Source organism: Carcharhinus amblyrhynchos, chromosome 22, assembly GCF_965287045.1.
Source record: "Carcharhinus amblyrhynchos chromosome 22, sCarAmb.v2.hapA, whole genome shotgun sequence".
Lineage (NCBI taxonomy): Eukaryota > Metazoa > Chordata > Chondrichthyes > Carcharhiniformes > Carcharhinidae > Carcharhinus > Carcharhinus amblyrhynchos.
In genome coordinates, this window is record NC_137345.1 from 47,745,421 (window position 1) to 47,768,623 (window position 23,203).

Consider the following 23,203-nt stretch of genomic DNA (forward strand, 5'->3'; position numbering starts at 1 on the left):
AATAGGCAAACGTGAAATTAGAAACTTATCCCTGGGTCCAATTTGTCAACAATGTTGCTCCTTTTGGTATCAGAAGGCTCGAGAATCTAAATTTATGCAGCTACCTAAGTTAGTTGGTTTGCTTTAGAACATGCATAGAACCCCTACAGTGCAGAAGGCCATTCAGCCCATCAAGTCTGCACCAAGCCTCTGAAAAAGCATCTGACCCAGGTTACCACCCTCCCCACTGCACCCCCATGATCTCATGGCTAATCTACCTCACCTGAACATCTTTGCATGTGGGAAGAAACCAGGGAACCCGAAAGTGCAAATTCCACAGTCACCTGAGATCGGAATTGAACATGAGCTATGGCATTGAGAGGCAGCCCTGCTAACCACTGTACCATCACGCCATCCTTTGTTGTATAGGCAAACAATATTGTTTATTGAAAGATTTTAGAGGACAGCTCAAAGTGACAATGAAACTGAATTTCAGCCAGATGTGTAGAACACGTGCTGAATAATATTGTTTAATCTGAGCCAAGACAGTGTTTGAAACAGTAACAGGCTGCCATCTAGAGATCACTGTCAGTAAGTGATAAAATGCTTATTCAACAACTTCTACTTTACAGTATTTTAAACGTAATGGGATCTGTAAACTTGCAGATCACTGTTGAGGGCATCTGCAGGAGACACTGAGGTCACACGTGTTGTGGTGTCTTCAGACAGGTTTCTGAGGAGGAGAATTGGGACTGCTTTTGGTCCAGCTGTTGCATAATGCTCTATTTTGAGTTGCATTGAAAGATTTAATAGCAAAGACAAAAGAATCAAACTTTCACGCAAACTTTATTGGGCTCATGAATTTGTACAGAACAAACAATCCATTCCATCTGAAAATGCTTTTAGTTTTGCACAGAAGTATTTCCACTCTTGAAAAATTCAAGTTTTTTTTTGAAAAAATGAGTCAGAATGAGATTATGAAAAAAAAATCCAAAAAAATTATTTCAGGCAATCATGCTCACTAATTGTCAACCTACATCAAGCTAAACATTTACTCGAGTCCAGTTGAAGGAGCCAGGATATGTTTCGGTACATCTGAGTGATATTTCAACAGGACAACAGCAAGTTATTGAGCAGCTTGGAATACAATTCATGGATTTCTGCCTTGTAAGTAGGTCTTGCTGCATTATTAGAGGTCCAATAGTGGTGCACTTTTGGTCCACACCACTATTTTATCCACACTCTATTTACTACTCACTAGAATGCATTAAACTTTAAATCTCAACAAGCTTACTCATCAAGAAAGCAATTTCTAAAAGAGGGTGCAATTTTTAATTTTAAGTGGGCGTAAGTATTAAATTAACTTTCAACGATTCTATTTACAGGTATATCTGATCAGACTTCCTCCAATGGCTTCCCATCACTTTGAAGGAAAATTGTGGAGTATTTTATAGTTATATAATTGGCAAGTCCTAATGCAAATGACTTGGCAGAGAAAACTGGAATTCAGAATAATGGAAAATGTATCAATATGTCCCCTCTTGCAATTAATGCATGACAACATAGCCAGCATATGACTAAAAAAGCTTGATTCTTAATTATTAAATGTTTGACAGTCTTCCTACTCAAGCTAAAAAAACTGGATTGGGAAAATCTTAAGGGCATCTCATCAAAGCCAATTGGTTTCTTGGAGGAAACAATTTCCATGTGAACTATTATTTAGAGAACTTGTTTCAATACTGAGCATACACTTGAGGGTCTGGCTCTCACCTCTAACAAAATAAAATTTCAATGCAAGTGGAATTGTCCAAATTATTTGGAACCTGTGCCTTGCCCCACTCTGGAGAACACCCACATTTCAATTAAATCAAGTTTCTGTTTTGAGTAAAAACAGAAGAAGATAATATAGGAACTGTTTTGCTGGAAGGAAATTCTGCACTGTGGGATTCTATGGATCCACCAGAATTTAAGCAGTTTTCAATTTTTTCAGTTTTAATCTACAATCTTTCCCAAATGAAAATTGCAACACTTCAATTTGTTAAGAGATGCCAGTTAAACGTAAAATTGATACCGATTTTTCTATTCAAGAACTTTTCATTTACATACCTATGCAGTATAGGACAAATGAGTCACATTAGAAAGTGGAATCCAAACCAAGTCATTACAATTAGTGCAGTAATTTTAGGTACAAGTTCATTTAGGTAAAATACAGCAATAACCAAATAGTTTCTTCTAAACTGAGAAAATCTGCATATTTAAGTACAGGCTTAAATACCACGTCAGGATTTTTGTGCACATTCCACTCTGCTTTGGGACGACTACATTTTTAATCTGTCCACAAATCAAAACTGTCATCATACTGTGTGAATGCTTATTTAATGAGAAAGAGCTTTTAGAACACAAGCACAAACTACATTGGCTAGAACACCAATAACAAAATACTTCAACTCTTACATTTTCACACATTAAGTGTCCATTTGGGGGAAAAATATTCCTTTGCATAAGCTTCAGGCTTCACTGAAATATTTATGTTACGAGACCCGTGCAAGCTGAAATTATTCTGTGCATAAAATCAGTTTTGCTTTAGAAAGCAGTGACCTGCTGTATTCAAATTTACCAACCAGAAGCATGAGACTCATCTGCACCCATGATATTGTATTCAACAATTATCTTCGAATTACATAATTCAACTCAGTATTCGATCCTGCTGAGAAGTGTGATGCTAACTTGGAATTTAAATTATTTTACTTCATTCAAGCAGCATGTCAGAAAACATTCCAGGTTAGAGCATCAGAATGTTCAATCTCCCACTGTGTCTTTAGAGAACTGAGGTTAAGTAGTGAAAACAAAATCACAACAAATGCTGTTCGATAGATTTTCCTGAATAAACAATGAAATGCACCAAGCAACAGAAACAAGACTCAACTTAGAAGAGCAACCATTTTAAATTCTGGAAGAATTTAATAAAAATCAGCATGTCTCATACAGCAGTCACTCGCTGCAATTCCTACCCAGTGACAGCAAGTAAAATGTTTGCATTTAACTGTTTTGCGAGAAGGTCAATGAAGATAATGTCACCACCTCACCATCTACAAAAAATATGCTAAGACTATTTTTCAAATTACCACATAGCAATTAAAATGGATTTCCACAGACTTATCATCATAATGGCCCAGAGATTCTGAGTGGGCATGTTCCAAGTTTACATCCTTCTGGTTTATGACCAAGTTAGCATCCCCAATCTCAGTATAGTCTGGTAAACACGTGCCTCAAATTACACCAAACGAAAGCCAAGACTTGATTTCATTTTATTCAATTTCTGACATTTTAGAATTATAGTAGTGGAGAGGTAAGGGCAAAATATGTTAAATTTCAAATCAGTATTCTCTACAAATATTTTCTGGGGAATAAACTAGCTGGGAACACTAATTTTTTATCATCTGGACACAATGTGATTTTTAATCCGAGCTAAATTTCTTAGCAATAACAAAGCACTATTTCTAGATCGTGCTGCAAACCTATTTTATAACTATCTTTAGTGGAAACATATTACAAAAAGAACATTCTATATTGGTTGCCATTCAGACTAAAGAAACTCAACCTATTGTGAGAGTGCATCCTAACTGTGTGCAAGCAACAATCCAACACACTGGACATCGCTGCAAGTGTTTGAGACAATTTCTTATGAGAGAATTCCAAGAGAAAACTAATTTACACCACATCTCCAACAGGCATTCTGAAAAATATAAAATAAGAGGATAACGTTGCAATGTTGAGCACTGTCTTCATAATAAATTCCATTCAGAGATGAGATTGATTTTCCCTGTTTCTTGGATTTCAGGTTCCAAATAGTGTTAACATTTCAGCTCCCAACTTCTACACTTCAGTTGCTAATCCTACCTTTGACATAACAGGATGATATGAATTTCAAAATTCCATAAATCATTGCTCTAAAAACTGAACTCAGCTTCCACATCTACCATGCAAAGCACTTTCCAGTGCCCAACTTTTGTCTCTCAGTTTCACATTATGTTGCTCCAAAGGAAAATAGTATTAAATGTTGGCAGAAAAGGGGTACTGTGGATGCCACCAGTCCAGTAAACGCACACTATGTACAGGGTCCAGGATAACCTGAAGTCCTTGGTCCTTTTTCGGCTTCTTCCCATGTGGAAGCGGAGAGTCTTGAAACAGCATCCTGACACGGTGGTGTCTCATATCGGTGCTCACACTTATTGTAAACTGCAGGAGAAAAGGAAAGGGCTTGTGATCTACAAAGATTTTCACAACTCATGATTATCTTTGAAGCGCAGTTGCTGTTGTAATACAAGAAAAGCACCCATGTAATCTGCTACGTAATAAGAGTAGCTTTGTAATAAATTCTGATCATTCCTTCAGAACAAAAAAAACACAAGGGTTGAGATTAGGGTTTCCACCACCTCTTCTTTCTCATGAGTAACATAGAAGTTAGCTTGAAGAACCCTCTGCTTCCTTCTATTTGAATGAACCATTTAAATTAGGGATAGCAAGTCTAATATAAATAAGGAACCTCAAATTATATGGAGAATTTTGACCCTGTCCATTCCATAAGTTAAAAAACATCATGCACACTAGACTTTTTCCACAACAGAATAAAGTACCAAACTGTCTTATTCATAGATAATCATTTTACAATACCCAATAGTGGAAGCCAGTTTAAACAAAACAACTTTGAACCACTTTACGCAAGGGTTAAATAGAAAGGTAACCCTTTCCAACTAGTCCAATTTTATATTGAAACACTGCAAGCAGTTCTAACGGCAATACCGCAGCCTCATATCTTTTGTCTGCTGTAACTAGATATCCATAACTAATTGGGGTAACTGAAGTATCTGATTCTTATAATCATGAGATTCTTTGAGAGGTCAGTCTGGGGAACAAGTTTTATTTTACGTGCACAAAAGCATTTAGCTGCCATACTCAATGCCTAACTCATTGATTCCAGATCTATCTTATCATTAAGCTGCTAATCAGTAACATAGTTAATTGTTTTGAACACTCGGGTATGTTTCGACATTGCCCGTTAACAATTAAATAGGATATTATGGTAAACAATTTAAATAATTAAGGCATTTGCCCAGTTCAGTTACCAAATCTCCCAATTTTGATAAAACGATGTTTTTTTAAAAGGATATCTTAAGTTTAAGACATGTAGCGCAAAGAGAGAATCCATAGAGAAATAAATCCCTCACAGTAAGCAAAACATTTTAAAATTCAGAATGAGCCAATCATTTTCAACTGCATCTGAACGATCTATAGGAATTTGATATTTTTCCAGTTATCCCGTAATCCTGAGAAAACAGAATTAAGTTACAATGACTTGGGAGTTTTAGAAGGACAAGGTTAAATTGGAAGGTGAACATTTTCCTCCGATTTCCCTTCCCTAAATTATTCTTGAACATGTGATCAATTCACTTGGTAATTTAACAAGAGATAGAGGAAGAAACAAAACCAATTCTTAATGTAAAAGAGTTCATCATCACGTGTGCTATTTTGCTTTCAAGTTCACCTTTGGAACATTCAGTTTCACTCTTACCAATGCTAGAGTCATTCCCATAACCACTGGCGTGAAGATGAAATTGAGTGTGGTGATCTGCAACAAGTAACAGTCCTGGTCAGGGTTCTTGTGTACTTGTTCATATTGTCTTGGAAACTGAAGCCCATTTCGAGAGCCGTTCTTTAACTTGGGAGACTGAAGGGCACAAATTGAAACAGATACCTATATTGAGCAATTTAAAACCAAAGGTGCTTCCAATACAAACCTCAAATCATTTACTGTAACACAACAAAGCTTTGACAACAAATTTTGGAACATAAAACCAAAACGTTTTGAAATATTTAACTAGGAAATAGTACTGCTCTTAAAGCTTACCAATGATTAAATATTTAAACCTTCTGGCAAATTTCTGTTTGCTTCTCGTTAAGGTGCGAACGTCTTGCTACATTAGAGATTCACAGGTAATCATCCCACAGTAAGTTGTCCAAGGGCCCATTACTCATAGCAGCCTTAACAATGAACATTTAGAGGCTACTGGGTTCTGAGGGATGTTAGAGCCAAGTCTTAATGCATGTCTTCCAGTAAGGACATCTGGATAATGCTCTGAAATGGAAATCCTAACCAATTTTTATCTCCAAAGTCCAGTGGTGACAAGGACAATAATAGGGCCCGTTATCCCAGCCAAGGTCAAATGTGTTGTATCTCTTAGTACCTCAGGTACTCACTCCCCACATAAACTTGCAGACCTGAGGAGCTGGGTAAAGTACTTAAAATATCTATTTGAAGTTAACAAAACACAGTTGAGGATTTATACACAAGAACAGGATAATAAAGGTAGAATGAGAACAGAAGCTACAAAGTTAAGCAGAACTAAATTAGGGGGCTTTCATGCTTCAGCGGACTTCTGTACAGCCAGTAATTCTGTTAATTCCATGATCAAACTTTGGCTCTTCCCATCACTACAAGGTATCCCCAGTTCTCCAAGTTGCTCTCCTGGAGGAAGCTGGAGTCTGTTTGACACTGCCGAAGAACGATGTAGCTGCCGTTAGAAATTTGAAATTAAACAAGATTACATTCTATCACTCCCTAATATCTGGGACCATGCCATAATGATTCAGACTTTTAATTAGTAAGTGGAAATGCAGCTTCAAAATAGTTTCATAATCTAATATCCTGAAGATTCTGAAGTAAGCACTGCTATGACAGCCAAGAACTCAACAAATGAAATGACACCATCTTTAGAACAAAACAATAAGCACAAACTTCAATGGCACACCTGCTTTCTGAATTTGTAGTTAAACTCCCATCTTTGGTCTGATCTATTTCCACTTCCCTTCTTGCACCAGTAGAGCAAGCACTAGAAACAGAACATACAAAAATGCTCAGCCTCACATTATTTACACACAAAAATCAGTGCTGATTTATTTCAGTGGACAGGTAAGAATGAAAGCTCGCAGCTTCAATGGCTGTGCAACAGTTTGCAAACATGTCTTTCATTAACAGGTGTAATCACTGCAAATATCGATTTGCACATTTCCACGGATAGTTTTTGTGAATTAGCAAACATGTTTTTGTAGTCAGAAGAATTTAATTTTTTTGTCTCCTTTACTACAAAAGTAGCCCTACATGAAAAATCAAAACACAAACCGACTTCAACACATTTTAATCAAATTTCAACAAACCTTCAATTCCAAAATAGAAATCTCCATCTGCCATTCTGCGAATGCAAGTTTTAGGAAATGTGTAATTTAAAAAAAAAAACCATACTTTAAAATAGCAAATTCAATTAAATAATCAAAGCTTAGTGCTAACTGCATTTGCAAAAGCAATCGCTCAGTGCAAGTTTTCAATGCATCTCACCATGCACTTCATCCACAATAGATTTTTATGCTTAGTATGGGGGCAGTGACAGCCAAATCCAGAACTCACTTCATAATTTTTGCAGTGCAACACCAAAAATCATCCATTTTGCTGCACTAATAACTTTTCCAGTAAATCAGCTTTTAATAAAGTTTTCAAAAACAAAATTATGTCATTTCTGTAACTGCGTACATCATGAAAATTGGGGAAATCTGCATTTCACAATATTGTGTAAAGTTAACCCAATCAAGAGAACTTTGCTTGTGATTTTAAAACAAAATTCAAAGACTTCTAATTTAACCAAAATTTACTGGTCTATACAATGGAAAGTAAAGGATTAAGCTTCTACTTACGCTACAGTTCTGTAATGTGTTTGGAGTAGACTCAGGAATCGCAGGTTTTTCTGATATACGAGCGCGAAATGGTTCATACATATGGTACAGAGAACGGATCACACAGGCACGCAGTGAACCCAACCTTCCTATGACTTCACGTTGCAAACGTACAGGCAAGTACACGTCTGAACAGTAGTACCTGCATATTAATAGAACAATCAAATAAAACCACAGCAAAATGACTCCAAGATGGACTCATGTTTAAAAAGTAGATTCTTAATGTGCATGTATGATGATACCTATAAAAACAGACACTCCCAAAAACGGATGGCTGCAAGCAAAGACACCCAATAGGCCCAAATAACTTGAATGGTAAAATGTGTTAGAAGCACTCAAACCACAGACACTTGCAAACGATTAACCAAAAACAGCTTTCAACACACCAATCCCTTTTACAGCCTAGAACAAAGGAAACACATGCCTGCACAAGGTGGCAGCAGGCTTTGTGAAACAAGTGGCTTTTGCAGAATACAGAGCACTCATTACCCAATGCTCCAGCAGCAAAGGAGCTGTTCTATCTCTGGGAAAGAATGCTTGTACAGCTCTAACCCAGTGCTAGAGCTATTTCTCTGCCATGATGGACATTGAAGAACATTCCATTTGACTGGATTTCTTTTGTACATAGAAGTTACAATGATCATTTTGAACATAAGGAGACCTGTTAAAAGATGGCTGCAGCCCCCACGTAGTTTGCAATTTATGGGTCTCACCAAATAGTACAATTTAGTTCCTGAACAGATCAAGAATTTAGGATGACTAAAATGTTTAACCATTTCCATAACCAGAAACCAAATTAGCCAAAACCCACACCAAGCAAGATCTTGCTCATGACCGAAGTGTGTAAATGACTTTTTAAACTCAATTTCCCAAATTACTAATGATTTAGTGTGTATTCCCAATACTTAAAATGGTTAGAAACAGAGCTTTGATGTAAAGAAGAGGTTTAAATGAACATCTCTTCTTAAAAAAGTATAACGAGTAATGAAAGTGCAAAGTAGATATCTGTTACCCAACTCGGTGTACATGTTGGTTATCCAATCAGCAAGTGAGCTCAATCAAACTGAACTGAATTCAGCTGGTAGCAGAAATGAAGAACCGATCAATATTTAGTCACTTTCAAGGGACAGAAGTGTAAACGTAGAAAAGTTTAATTGCCCTGACAATTAATGAAAAAAGCTTTGTTTCTGCCTAGTAGATAAATGGTTATACTTCTGACCAACTCTACATTGGAAAAAACTAACTAGATTAGATTGTATACTCCAGTTTATAAGGAATATTAGATACAAGAAAATGCTCCATGCTACTACCAGAGAGTTCTGAGCAGCTTTAGAATACAGGGTACCAATGATCACAGTAAACCATTTAAACCCGCACAGCAAACATCCTGCTCCAAGCTGGGTGAACATACTGTTATAAGTCTCAGTCAATTCAGCTGGTACATTTCAATAAAGAACTGGATAAAGATTGCTTGCAAGCAATCAATACAGAATTTAAGCATATTCAGAATGCAAGTTATGAAGTTCAAAGCTGCAAGCTTTAGGAAGTTCAGAGAATTTTGGCACCAAAAAGACCAGTTTGTACGCACATCAAAAGTTGTACATTCCCAAACCTCGAGCACTTAATCTTAAGAGAACAGTTGAAAATATAAGATTTAAAAAGCTTTGTCTCAATTTACAGCAGAGCATTTCTTAACTTGCGATATGACATTCGGTCTGGTCCAGTAATCATAGGGGTGTTATTCCTTCAGAAAGAGCAAAGAAAAGCAACCAAAAAGGTCCAAGTATCAATGAAATGAGGGCAGTACGGTGGCACAGCGGTTAGCACTGCTGCCTCAATTGTGTGGGTTTCCTCTAGACGCTCCAGTTTCCTCCCACAATCCAAAGTTAGGTTGATTGGCCACAATGAACTGCTCCTTAACGACCTAGGATGCTTAGGTTAGAGGGAGTAGCAGGGTAAATATATGGATTATGGGAATAGGGGCTGGGTGGGATTGCTGTCGGTGCAGACTCGATGGGCCAAACGGCCTCCCTCTGCACTGTGGGTTTCTATGGTTTTTGATCATAAATGTAAGCATCACAGGAATAGAAAATAGCAACTGCTGTCCTCAGCAAAGAGTGAGGCTTCCTGATGACCAAACTAAATCATGGAGGGTTTTTGACGTGGGTTATATACCCTCTGCGTCATATCATGGATCTGATACTGATGTCCTTCCATATTAGAGAAAGGATGCAATTGCTCTGGACACTACACAGAAGAGATTTACAAGAATGTTGCCAGGGCTAGAAAAGTGTACCCATGAGGAGAGATTGGATAGGTGGGGGCTATTTTCCTTGGAACAGAGAAGATTGAGGGGTGACTTAGAGCTGCACAAAACTACGAGGGGAAGAGATAAAGTGGACATGACAAAACTGTTTCCCTTAGCGAAGAATTCTAGAATCAGTGGACACAAGGAAGAACTTCTTTTCCGCAGAGTGGCGAGTGTCTGGAATTTGATGCCCAAGTTGATAGTGGAGACAAAGATCCTAATCTCTTAAAAAGTACCTGGGTCTGCACCTTAAGTGTTGTAAACTACAGGACTATGGGCCAGGTGCAGGAAGGTGGGATTAGAAAGGGTACCTGGGTGTCCTTCAGCTGGCGTGGACAAGGTGGCCCAGGCTACTGCCTTCTTTGCTATAACTTATCTATGTTTTTACAGATGGTATGGAAGGCCACAGAGCTGGGGAGGCATGAGTTCACATGGCAGTTAATGCTCAGTGGAATGCATGTGGTGGCATTTTGAATGAGCTGAAATTTGGGGAGGGGTGAGGAGCAGATAGAAAAATTGAATCCAGGTGTGACATGGCAATATTGGATAAAGTACTGGAGACCGGTAAAATTGCGATGGTGGTGGTGAGCACTTGTAATGAATGGGATTTCAAACTCAACTAAGGAACCAGAATTGCAGTTTCTCTCAGATTTGTTCAAATGAGTTCACAACGATGGAAAGGACTGGCGTTAAGGAAGCAGCAAGGTTTGGCTTGCAGGGGAAGGGAAGAGAAATAAATGCAACAACTTCAATTTTGCCAGTATGTAATTGAGAAATCATCATCTTGGTATCAGCTTTGAAGTAGAGGTTATTTCCACTGGGAGGTGAAACTAGAACTAGGGGGCAAGACCTCAAAATAAGGGGAAGCAGGTTTAGGACTGAGTTGAGGAGGAACTTCTTCACCCAAAGGGTTGTGGAATTCCCTGCCTCTGGAGGAGTTGAGGCTGCCTCATTGAATGTTTCTAAGGCAAGGAAAGATAAATTTTTGAACAGTAAAGGAATTAAGGGTTATGGTGAGCAGGCAGGCAAGTGGAGCGAGTCCATGAAAAGATCAGCCATGACCTTATCGAATGGCAGAGCAGGCTCATGGGGCCAGATGGTCTATTCCTGCTCCTAGTTATATTGTCGATGCTCGGAAAGTGGTGGAATGACAGTGAGCAGATGCCCCATTCTGTGGCTGCGCTTATGATTCCAAGTACTTGAAGTGCAAATAAAAACTAAGGCAGACAATTTGCAAACGTACTTGAAAATTCCACTTCATTTGTTTTGAGAGAGTCTTTAGTGAATGGGTATGTGTGCTGCTCAGAAAAGATGCACAGATTCCTTTCATAAAAAGCAAATCCACAAGTCCTTTACTATCTCTAAAAAAAATTCCAAAATCATTCCCTACAACTGGAAATAGTTGACAGAGCAAAAAATAGTCAAAGCGTCTCACCTCCTGTATAACCTGGTCCAAAAAGCAGCAGTACAGGTAACAGTCCAGGCATTTTTACAAATTAGAGCAAACTTCGCCACATCCTCAGGTCGTATGTAGGATGCTAGAAACAACCAAATATCTATGGGGTACTGTTGTCCACAGTCCTCTGCATTCTCTATTAGAAAGAGGAAGAAAACACCATCTCATTCCAGCAAGTAGAAAATTATTCAGTGAAATTGTAGCAGCACACTACAGCATAAAATTCTCTTTTCATAAAGATGCGCATGTATGTTTAAAACATAAATTTTGCCTTGGATAAGATCAGAGTTTAACTTCTTCAGGCTGCATTTCAATTGTAGCTGACAGTTGCTCAGAGTTTAAGATGATTCAGTTCCTGTACCAAAGGATCATTTTTGTTCAATAGTTTTCCTGAAGCCTGACAAGAATTTCAACATGATACCAGACTTGTGGAGAATACCCAATGGATAGCAAGCATACCCATGGAGTATTTTTTATACTTTTTGAGGGAGAGAGATTAAAGCATCTGAGAATTCCAAATTATGCAACACCAGGATTCTAGAATTGTGTCAAATGCACAGGTTCTGCTTGTGTGATTGTATAGCCGTTAACTCCCAGATGCCAAGAATTCTCAACAATATTGACAGATATCAGCCATTATAATAAACACAGCTGGGATTTGGAGGTATTTGACACGGAGAAGAGTTAATCAAGTGAACTGTATAAACCATTAGTGGTCAATGTGACAACAGGCTGTCCAGGTACAAGGGGAGATGGAAATGTAGGCAGCTGCCTGCTAGCAAGGGGGAAATTAATTATATTTCATTTCAGATGTCTTATTGGTAAGGAAATACGTGACTCAAAAATCAACCATGAGTGATTAATGTATAACTTTAGTGATAAGCGTAACAAATATAAGCAGAGAGATCAACTAACTCAATTATAGAATTGATGTCAGTCACATTTGGGTAAATAAGCTATCCTTGGGAAGGTCTGGAGCTAAACTATGAAATTTGGAGGTAGTTAATCAAGGAGAAGTTAGACAGGTTATTTGTGTAATTATTATTTAGTAGATACACTTTACACAACATATGAAGAGGGTTTTCAGAGCTGGTTGGGTAGCTAGAGAGATGTTAACTCTTGTACTTCACAGACTGATATCCTCAGCTGTGTGAAAAAAGACTGCCTCTTACATGCAATTGTCTTGTGCTTACTCAAGTGTGTTGCATGAACTAGAGGGAAGGAGACCAACTCACTCGGAGGACGACCAGGTAAATACAATTCACGCAATGTACACAGTAGTGCAGCAGGCATCTTTAGGCAGCTGAGTTTAAAATTCCTTTTAAATAGCGGTACACTACGTGGAAGGAGAGAAAAGAGCTGACGTTGAGTCCAGATGACCCTTTGCCTGACCTACTGAGATTTTTCAATATTTTCTCTTTTGGTTTCAGATTCCAGCATCCGCAGTCATTTGCTGGATGAATGACACACTGACGAATTTCTACCTAATTCAGCACTCATGTTAATATTTGAAAAGTATTTTTTAGTTCTGGGAAAATTAAAGTTTCATTGTAGAAAATAGGATAAGTGCATGATTCATTTGGTTTCAGATCATTTCTCTTTTGGTTTCAGATTCCAGCATCTGCAATAATTAGCTTTTATAAATGCATCTAAAGCACCATGGAATCTATTACACCAAAAGCCTAAGGTCTTGACGACATAAGGGGTTTTCAACTAAAAAGATAGGGTCCTTAAACAGCAGATGGGCTTACTTAGCTGTGTGTGCACACGCACACCAGGAATGCACTTCAGTGAATTGTTCATTTTTAATGGGAGTTATAACTGAACTAGTTTAAAAGTATCAGTTACCCCTGAAAGGCTACATTGTCAAGGAGACAGATGTAGCTTAAGAAGGTTCTCTGGTTTAAATTATCCAAGTACCTTTGCAGAGGGGCAAGGGACTCCTTACCGAAATGGGGTTGCTGTTAGCAAGTTTCGGTAGTGAGGAAAAGCAGCAGCTCTGGGAGCAAGTGGTGCAGTTGAGGGCTCCAATTTTGTCTGTGTAACTGAGATGTTAGCAGGATCCAGGCAGTTAGGGTTCAGAAAATCTGGAGATCTGAGAAGGTAGACAGGTCACTGGTTTTGTGCCAGGACACAGAAACCCTGGGAGCCATCTGGAGTGGTGCAACCAGGAAATTCAGAGAAAACCCAGGGGCAATGCCAGCTTAGTGAAGCTAGCAGCCTGCAAAAGACTTGGAAGCGTGTTGGGAATAAGATGGGAATTTGGTTTTGTGAATCCTATGGAATACAGTCTCAAGAGAGGATATTGAGCAATCCGGCACACAGTAGACATTAAGGCAAGTTGAAAGGATTTTTATGGGAATTCAGAAGCTAGATTGTTGAAAGTGGAGAGTTGGAATTCCATGCAAGGAGACAGAGTTTAATGAGATTTTGAGACAATGGTTGAGAAATCCATGGATCTATTTTGACTGCATCTGCCATTTAATGTGCAATGGTGGTGTGTTCAACAACAGTTTGTCTGTTAATTCTGAACATGGATGTTGCAGATTGTTTACTTTTCCCTGTAAAGTTTATTTTGTTTGTTTAAATTGTGAACCTGTGGCTTTATTCCCTTGTGGGTAACTGGGTTTTCAAATATCTACTTTAAATCAAAAAATTATTGGTTCCTCACCACATAATTACAAGTAAAAAAGACACAAGTTAACTTCGAGTCATGGAAAACCTTCCAGGCACATTGATAATTTTTTTGTTGTGCTATTAAGAGTGAATTACCTTGTTGTCTTTTGCTTTTCTTTTTCCTAGAAACCTTCAACTCACTTGAGTGGCCATCAGCATCTACTTCATCACTGCTGTCGCAGTCCAAATGATCCTCAGGAACAGAGCAAAGAGCCTCTTCTGTCACAGGGACTTGAGACGCTTCCAAACCACACAGCAACTTTACTAAAATAAAACCACTAAATGGTCAGTGTTTGCTTATCATTAAGCTTACAAAGCTTTAATTCTGAAAGGTTTAACCAAAACAGATTATATTTCATGAGAAATGTTTTTAAACATACAACTGATATAATTCAAGCTACTGGTGTCACCAAAATTTCATGGATGTATAAAGACAGTATGCAAATTACCAAGTTGTATCCATTTGAACTCCATAAAGCCCCTAAGCATTTCAAATCTAGATGACACCCCCTCTTACCCAGAGTTCAGTCTGAAAAGAGAATCTCGAAAATATAGCACCAAAGCTGTAAAAATTCCACAGGTTATAGGTCAGTCATGGGTCAAACATTATAAAAGACAAATTAAGGATATTACATGTTAAAAAGACACTGGCTTGTGTACAATGTTTTCAAAGAACATGGATAATAGTTTAAATAAACCTAATTTTATACAAGAATCAATACTAATTACATAAATAATCCAGAATGGATTGTTTTTCTCCATTAAAAAACTATTTAAAATGCAATGTTACACAATAACCAGTTACCAAACTTGCAAAATAAAATCAAGAAACTTGTAAATTTGTACTTTATAAATCATTGTAACATTTTCATGATGTGGAAATGCTGGTGTTGGACTGGGGTGGATACAGTAAATAGTCTCAATCCTGGTTAAAGCCGTGTTGGGCTTTAACCTGGTGTTAAGGTATTTCCAGGTAAAATCTAGCTGCTTTAAAATTGGGTTACATACCACTGCAAGTAAAACTTTTGCCAGAGACAGTATGGTTCCATGCTAGATTTAGTTTCACAGAGCCAATCTTGTGTATAATGAAAATTCTGAAGATACCTCTGTAAGCCAACTCTTCCATACGAAGTGAAATCTGGTAAAACATTCAGCCACTACAATACATGGACTTGAGGGGGTTTACAATCGATTAGGGTAACATTTTTGCAATCAAGACTAGTCAGCATTAAGATGCACAAGTCCTTAGAAACTTTTAGTCAGTGTACATTTAACTTCTATTGAATCCAAAGCAATAACCATAAACTAGACTCTGACAAGATCGCTCAACTGTTATTTCATTATAAATGCTGATTAAAGGAAATCTAAGATGAGCACATCACTGAAAAGAGTGCATCCATAACACCCACCACACTGATCCTGCTTTGGAAATGTTCTAATGAAATAGCAGTTTCAAAACCACATTTGAAATCTGAATCGCTGCAGGAAGAGGCCATTTGGCCCATCAAATCTGCACCGATCCTTTGACAGAGCATCCTACCCAGGCCCTATCCAATTACCCCACTAAGCCCCCTAACCTGCACATTGTGGGACACTATGGGGAAATTTAACATGGCCAATCCATCTAACCTACAGTGGGAGGAAGCTGAAGTAAATACAGGCAGACATGGGGAGAACATGCAAACTTCACAGTCATCCAAGGCTGGAATTGAACCTGGGTCCCTAGTGCTGTGAGGCAGCAGTGCTAACCACTGCGCCACTGTAACGCCCAAGTTTACTGCACATGCTATTTCCAGGTGACTTTCCATCCAATACTAACCATGAAGTTATTATTGACGAGGCCACAAAAGGTTAGGATCTACAAAGACTATTAAGTTTTACTTAACCAGAAGGGCGTATATCTGGCAAAACATTTGAGATTATCCAGGTAAACTTAATTTACCATAAATTGCAGCATACTAAATACCCTGCTCCACAAATAGCAGGATACATGCTCAAACCTATTGTGCCCTATACCAGGAAACTCCGGTCTTATTATCCCAATGGGAGGACAAGCTACTCTTACAGAACTTTAATCAGCTTAAATACAACAGTGGAATTCATTTGAAACAGCATTAAACAAATTGTGGAATCAGATCAATTAACAATGATTCAATGGCAGCATTTCCGGCCAAGTCAAAGTCATGAGTTCAAACGCAATCCATCATTTAGATCGACTTCAGCACAACACAGACTATTGCATTGCTGAAGGTGCTGACATTTTGCATTAGATATAAACCATGACCCTAGATGATACAGATAGGTTTTTTTTTAAGAATTGCACTACACAAGGAAAAGGGAGTTTGTCCAGTGCTTTGGTCAACATATTTGTCAACCAACATCAAAATGTTATCTGAACCATAAAAAATTACAGCTCAGAAACAGACCTTTTGGCCTTCTTGTCTGTGCCAAACCATTTTTTGCCTAGTCCCATTGACCTGCACTTGGGCCATATCCCTCCACACCCCTCTCATCCATGAGCCCATCCAAGTTTTTCTTGAACGTTAAGAGTGACCCCGCATTTACCACTTTATCCGGCAGCTCATTCCACACTCCCCTCACTCTACGTGAAGAAGCCCCCCCACCCCCAACACAATATTCCCTTTAAACTTTTCTCCTTTCACCCTTAACAATAGAACATAGAACACTATAGCACGAACAGGCCCTTCGGCCCACAAGTTGCACCGATCATATCCATACTTACCAGGCCACAGAACTATCTATAACTCCCAATCCCATTAAATCCCATGTGCTCATCCAGAAGTCTTTTAAAAGACCTCAGCGAGTTTGCCTCCACCACCACCAATGGCAGCCGATTCCACTCACTCACCACCCTCAGTGAAAAACTTACCCCTGACATCTCTTCTGTACCTGCTCCCCACACCTTAAATCTGTGTCCTCTACTAGCGACCATTTCAGCCCTGGGAAATAGCCTCCGAGAATCCACCCTGTCTATACCTCTCAACATCTTATAAACCTCTATCAGGTCGCCTCTCAACCTTTTTCTCTCCAGGAGAAGAAACCTAGCTCCCTCAACCTACCTTTATAAGGCATGCCTCCCAATCCAGGCAACATCCTTGTAAATCTCCTCTGCACCATCTCAATAGCTTCCACATCCTTCCTGTAGGGAGGCGACCAGAACTGTGCACAGTACTCCAAGTGGGGTCTGACAAGGGTCTTATAACACATGCCGTCTGGTTTTTTTCTCCCCTAGCCTCAGTGGAAAAAGCCTGCTTGCATTCACTATCTATACCCATCAAAATCTTACACACCGCGATCAAATCTCCCCTCATTCTTCTACGCTCCAGGGAATAAAGTCCTAACCTGTTCAATCTCTCTGTAACTCAGCTTCTCAAGTCCCGGCAACATCCTCACAAACCTTCTCTGCACTCTTTCAACCTTATTTACATCTTTCCTGTAACTAGGTGACCAAAACTGTACATAATACTCTAAATTCAGCCTCACCAATGCCTTATATAACCTTACCATAACACTCCAACTTTTATCTGGTTATTCTTCTCATTGCTGTTGGACGTTTTTTACGGGTAGGCTGGTTCCCATGTTTTCTTACTTACCATGGTTAACATTTCAAAAAAATGCTTCTCTGGCAAACAAAATGCTTTGTAGCATCTTGAGTTTGCAATAATGCTATATAAGTAAAAAGTTCTTCCTTTCTGGCTACGACACTCCTAGTGTGCATGCATCAGCAGAACTGGACACAAAATGATAGGCATTTCATTCATTCACTTGCAGGTAGAAAAATGGATCTTCTCTCAAATGGTATAGGCCCAGTGCTTTGTTCATTGTTGCACATTAAGCACTCGAAAGGAGAAATCCAAGGAGAAAATAGATTCAAACTGGGCGCAGTTTGACCTCTTGTTCTAGACTGCCTCGTAAGAGGAAACATTTGGTCTACATTTACTCCCAATCCCTTTTAACATTCCAAATACCTCAATCAGGTTCCCCCTCATCCTTCTAAACTCTAGCGGGTACAAGCCCAAACTGTTTAATCTCTCCTCATACGCCTACCCTTTCATCCCTGGAATCAATCTGGTGAATCTCCTCTGAACTGCCTCCAATGCCACTTCCTTCCTCAACTGAGATGACCAAAAAGACACTTCTCCAGATGTGGTCTCATTAACACCCTATATAATTGCAACAACATCTATTTTTATACTCCAATCTTTTTGCAATAAATGCCAAAATCTATTTATCTTTTCCAATACATGCTGCACCTGCAATACTTGCTTTCTGCAATTCATGAACAAGAGGTCACATGTATAGGTTGAAAGGCGGTAAATTTAAAACTGAAATGAGGATGAACTACTTCTCACAGAGGGTGGTGAATTTGTGGAACTCGGTGCCCCATAGCACAGTGGAGTCTGAATCATTGAATGGTTTCAAGAAGGAGATGGATATATTTCTAACAAAAAATAGGAGAAAGGGATATGGGTGGAAGGTCAAACCAAATAAACAAACTAAAGTTAAATCAGAACAAAGTAAAAGGGGCAGCTACCCAAAAGGAAGGGGAACAGCCCAAACAAAACCATAGTACAAAGGAAAGTTAAAAACGTCAAATTAAAATGTGATTATTAGGGTCAAGGAAGGTGGATTTGAGTCTAGGAAGAAATCAGCCACAATCTGACTGAATGGCAGAGCAGGCATAAAGAGCCGACTTCATGGCACAGTGGTTAGCACTGCTGCCTCACAGTGCCAGGAACCTGGGTTCAAATCCTGACTTGGGTCACTCTCTTTGCACAGTCTGCATTTTCTCCGTGTTTAGTGTGGGTTCCCCCCAGGTGTCTCAGTTACCTCCCACAGTCCTGAAGACATGCTAGTTAGGTGCACTGGCCATGCTAAATTCTCCCTTGGTGTACCCGAACAGGTGCCAGAATGTGGCGACTAGGGGATTTTCACAGTAACTACTCGTGACACAAATAAATAAATAAATAAATAAATGAAGTCAACAACCAAGCAGCTTATTTGCCTGTGGATTTTTAAACTCAAAAAGTGAAAGTTATTGATCAAGATAAAATGTAATAATTAGTGGCAGAACATGGCTAGGAGCCTTAAGCTAGGGATTAAGAGAAAGTAAAAGCTAGCAAAATCTTAAATAATATTCAGACACACCAACCTTCTTTCTGAATTGCATTCGCTACAGCTTTCTTTACTCTACCAGTCTTCACGATAGCTGGATCTGAATCGGCATAATCTGCCACAGTAACTGAAAGATAAACAAGGTTAAAGGTTTAAACAATAGTAAATATGAAACTGAAAGGTTAAATCAAATATTATCAGCTGCCAATACAATGGGTTTGCAACGTGTGATGGTTCTTTGCACTGTCGAATACACACAGAAGCCTAACAAAAACTATTTTTCTACTTACAAAGCAAGAATCAGAAAAATCATTGCATGTTCCCAAATCTCAACATGTATGGTTCTTCCACAAATCCTGCACTTCTTTCTTCTGCATACAAGCACTTGAAATTGAGATACACTTCCCAAACTCATTTCACACAAAATTTGATACCATGCCTCATAAGGAGCAATTAGGTCACCACAAGCTTAAATAGAGGTGGGTTTAGACTGCCTTAAGAAAAAGCAGTGTTAGAGAGAAGATTAGGGAATTCCAAAGCTTTGGTCAGAGGTAACTGACGACACAGCCATCAGAGAAAGCTGGAGATTTATGAGAGGTCAAAGCACAGAAATATCAGAGGATTGTGGGGTTAGGGTTATAAAATTAGAGAGATACACAGAATCTGAAAACAAGAGATTAGGATTTTTAATTATTGAGTGCAAAAGGATCAGGAGTCAGTGTGGGCCAGCAAGGGAGTGATAGATGGCTGGGACTTTTGGATGTGGAGATTCCAGTGTTGAATTGGGGTAAGCACAGTAAGATGTCTCACAACACCAGATTTAACCTGGGACTTTTGGATACAGAGCTTGGCAGGAGCTCAAATTGTTGTAGTTTCACCTTCCTTACATTAAGCAAAGTGTTTGAAGTAATCAACAGCTCAGGTAACATCTGTGGCAAGAGAAACAAAATTAACATTTCAGGCCTTTGATCAGAACAGAGAAAAATTAGAAACGTAATAGAAATATGTCCAAAAGGAATTAGATACAGTGGTGCACAACACTTGTGAAAGGTTATAGCTCATGGAATAAAAGATTCATGAAAATGGTTCCAGGTATGAGGAATTTCAGTTATGAGTTAAAATTGGAGAAGGTGGGACTCTTTTGCTAGGAGAGAAGATGGTTAGGAGATTTGATGGAAGTATTCAAAATGATGAGGGGTCTGGATAGAGTAAATAGGAAGACACTGTTTTTTCTCACAGAAGGATTGAGAACAAGGCGCAGATTTAAAGTAACTGGAAACAAAGCAAAAGTGAAAGGAGTAAAGCCTTTTTCATGTAGTAAGTGGTTGGGAGCAAGAATGCACAGCCTAAGCACGGTGGAACAGGTTGAATGGGGGCATTCAAGAGGGAATAAAGATGATTATTTGAAAAACGATTTGCAGGATTATGGGGAAAAGGCAGAAGAATGGCATTAGGGGGAATGCTCAGACAGCCAGTGCACACATGATGGGTCAAATGGCCTCCTTCTGCTTTGTAACAATTGTGACAGGCAAAGTTGGATAAGGAACAAACAGAAAGCTCTGTGATAAGGTAGACAACAGGAGGATAGAACCACTTTTCCCTTTTATCACTCCCAGATAGCAATAGGGACTGGAGTGTGACAAAGGGATTTTCACAGTGACTTCATTGCAGTGCTAATGTAAGCCAAATTGTGTTTTGTGCCATTTGCAGCTCCTCTTAGGTCCATCTTTTCATTCAAAGCAGAAGCCTTCACTGCTCATACTTTCTTTGCCATTGGATTCCTGCTCACAACCACTATTAATTCTCTCCATAATAAACGTGGCTGAGTATTTCCAGCACATCTATTTCCACTACAAGTTTCGCACACTCACTGCATTTTACATCCCTGAAGAGGAGGTTAAGCTTCCCTGAAGGTTTGATCAGTGGAGTGTATTCGTACATTGCTACGAACAGGCTTCACTCTAGAGTATCTCTCGGCATAAATTGCAATGAAAATATTGCTACCATGCAACACCTCCCCTCCTGCATGCCTATTGAAAATGGATGAGACAAGAGGAGACATTTCTTCAGGCAGAGGATGGTGAATCCATGGAATTCATTGCTACAGAAGGCTTTGGAGGGCAGGGCATTGAGTGCATTTAAGTTAGAGATAGACAGGTTCTTGATCGGTAAGGGGATCAAAGGTTACAGGAGAAGGTAGGAGAATGACATTGAGAAACGTACGTGCCGGAATTCTACTGCCCCACCCATCACGGAATCAGACAACAACGGAAATGTCCGTTAACCTCAGGCGGGAATTTCAGGTCTCGAGTGAGGCCATAAAATCCTACCTTGAGAATTCCTACAGTACAGAATGAGACCATTTGGCCCACCGAGCCTGCACCAACAATGATTGCACCGAGGACACCTGTAATCTCATGTATTAATCTGCTAGTCCCCCTCACACTAAGGGATGATTTAAGCATAGTTACTCCGGCTAGGGTTGGCATTTTGCATATGGTTACCCAACCAAACACCATTTTTGTTGTTTTGAAGCTGTGTAATGTTAAAAATAAGTTAATACTTATTTAAACATGCATAATTGACAACAGCTCTCAAATTACCGACACACGTGACAATAGCTCAGGACATAGAGCGCTGTTTCTCTAACACCCGGAATACAGGCATATATTCAATGCAACTTATATGATGCAATCTTCCTCAATGATGTTCAATTCAACCCCCTCCCCCCTGCCCCCTCCCCCGCCCCCCTCCCCCCACCCCGCCCCTCCCCCTGCCCCTCCCCTCCGCCAGCAGGTTCGGTTGAACCCCTCCCTCCCCCGCCAGCAGGTTCGGTTGAACCCCTCCCTCCCCCGCCAGCAGGTTCGGTTGAACCCCTCCCTCCCCCGCCAGCAGGTTCGGTTGAACCCCTCCCTCCCCCGCCAGCAGGTTCGGTTGAACCCCTCCCTCCCCCGCCCCCCGCCAGCAGGTTCGGTTGAACCCCTCCCTCCCCCGCCCCCCGCCAGCAGGTTCGGTTGAACCCCTCCCCCCCCCCCACCCCCTGCCAGCAGGTTCGGTTGAACCCTCTCTCCCGCCAGCAGGTTCGGTTGAACCCTCTCTCCCGCCAGCAGGTTCGGTTGAACCCTCTCTCCTGCCAGCAGGTTCGGTTGCCCCTCTCGCCGCTCTCTCTCTCCACCTGCTTCAGATGAAATGTTTCCCCGGTACTTCAGCCGTTTTCTGTTCCCTTTCTTTGGCATGGCGGCGGCGACGAGGACACGAGACGGAGACACGCTATCGAGAGCTCTTCCATGTTGGAGAGCCGCCCGGAGAAAGGAGAGGAGGAGAGAAGGTGATTGAGTGAATCAGAGTCACTCCCCCGGGGTCTTCAGCCATATTGGAACTGAGCCTCCTCCCGGCAGCCCCCGCGCCAGCGCCAGCGCGCCTGCGCGCACCGCTCCTGGCCCCGCCCATTAAAGGGACAGGCCCACAGCAGCAGCTGCTGCATTGATGTAGCACCTGAACCAACCCAAAAGGAGCTGCAATACCTCATTAAAACCTAGATTTGTTTATTATTGTCACAGTGGGCTTATATTAACACTGCAATGAAGTTACTATGAAAATCCCCGATTCGCCACATTCTGGTGCCTGTTCAGGTACACCAAGGGAAAATTTATCAAGGCCAATGTGTCTAAACAACACATCTTTCAGACTGTGGGAGGAAACCCACGCAGATACAGGGAGAGCGTGCAAACTCCACACAGGCAGTGACCCAAGCTGGGAATCAAACCCGAATCCCTGGCACTGTGAAACTCTGTGCTGCTTGACTGAATCTTGTCAGCTTGGACCTTGGGCAGCACAGCAGTCTTGGCGGCACTGTTGGGCTT

General features: G+C 40.1%; 1 protein-coding gene across 1 annotated transcript; it reads right to left on the minus strand.

The window, feature by feature from the left end:
- Positions 1-806: 806 nt before the first annotated feature.
- On the minus strand, positions 807-22,728 carry tmem183a (transmembrane protein 183A). Its single transcript, XM_080210284.1, has 8 exons — positions 22,516-22,728; positions 19,378-19,467; positions 14,301-14,468; positions 11,508-11,664; positions 7,726-7,906; positions 6,789-6,869; positions 5,552-5,707; positions 807-4,218 (listed from the first exon to the last, which is right to left on the minus strand). Exons 1-8 carry the CDS (start codon positions 22,574-22,576, stop codon positions 4,033-4,035), a joined length of 1,080 nt encoding a protein of 359 aa, XP_080066410.1. The 5' UTR covers positions 22,577-22,728; the 3' UTR covers positions 807-4,032.
- Positions 22,729-23,203: the final 475 nt, after the last annotated feature.

Coding starts and splice junctions, on each gene's coding strand:
- tmem183a (XM_080210284.1), bottom strand. CDS start 22,576: ATGCCAAAGAAAGGGAACAGAAAACGGCTGAAGTACCGGGGAAACATT. Junction 5,708..6,788: donor ACTACAAATTCAGAAAGCAG/GTGTGCCATTGA, acceptor TGTGCCCTTCAG/TCTCCCAAGTTAAAGAACGG. Junction 4,219..5,551: donor TGGGAATGACTCTAGCATTG/GTAAGAGTGAAA, acceptor TTTCTCCTGCAG/TTTACAATAAGTGTGAGCAC.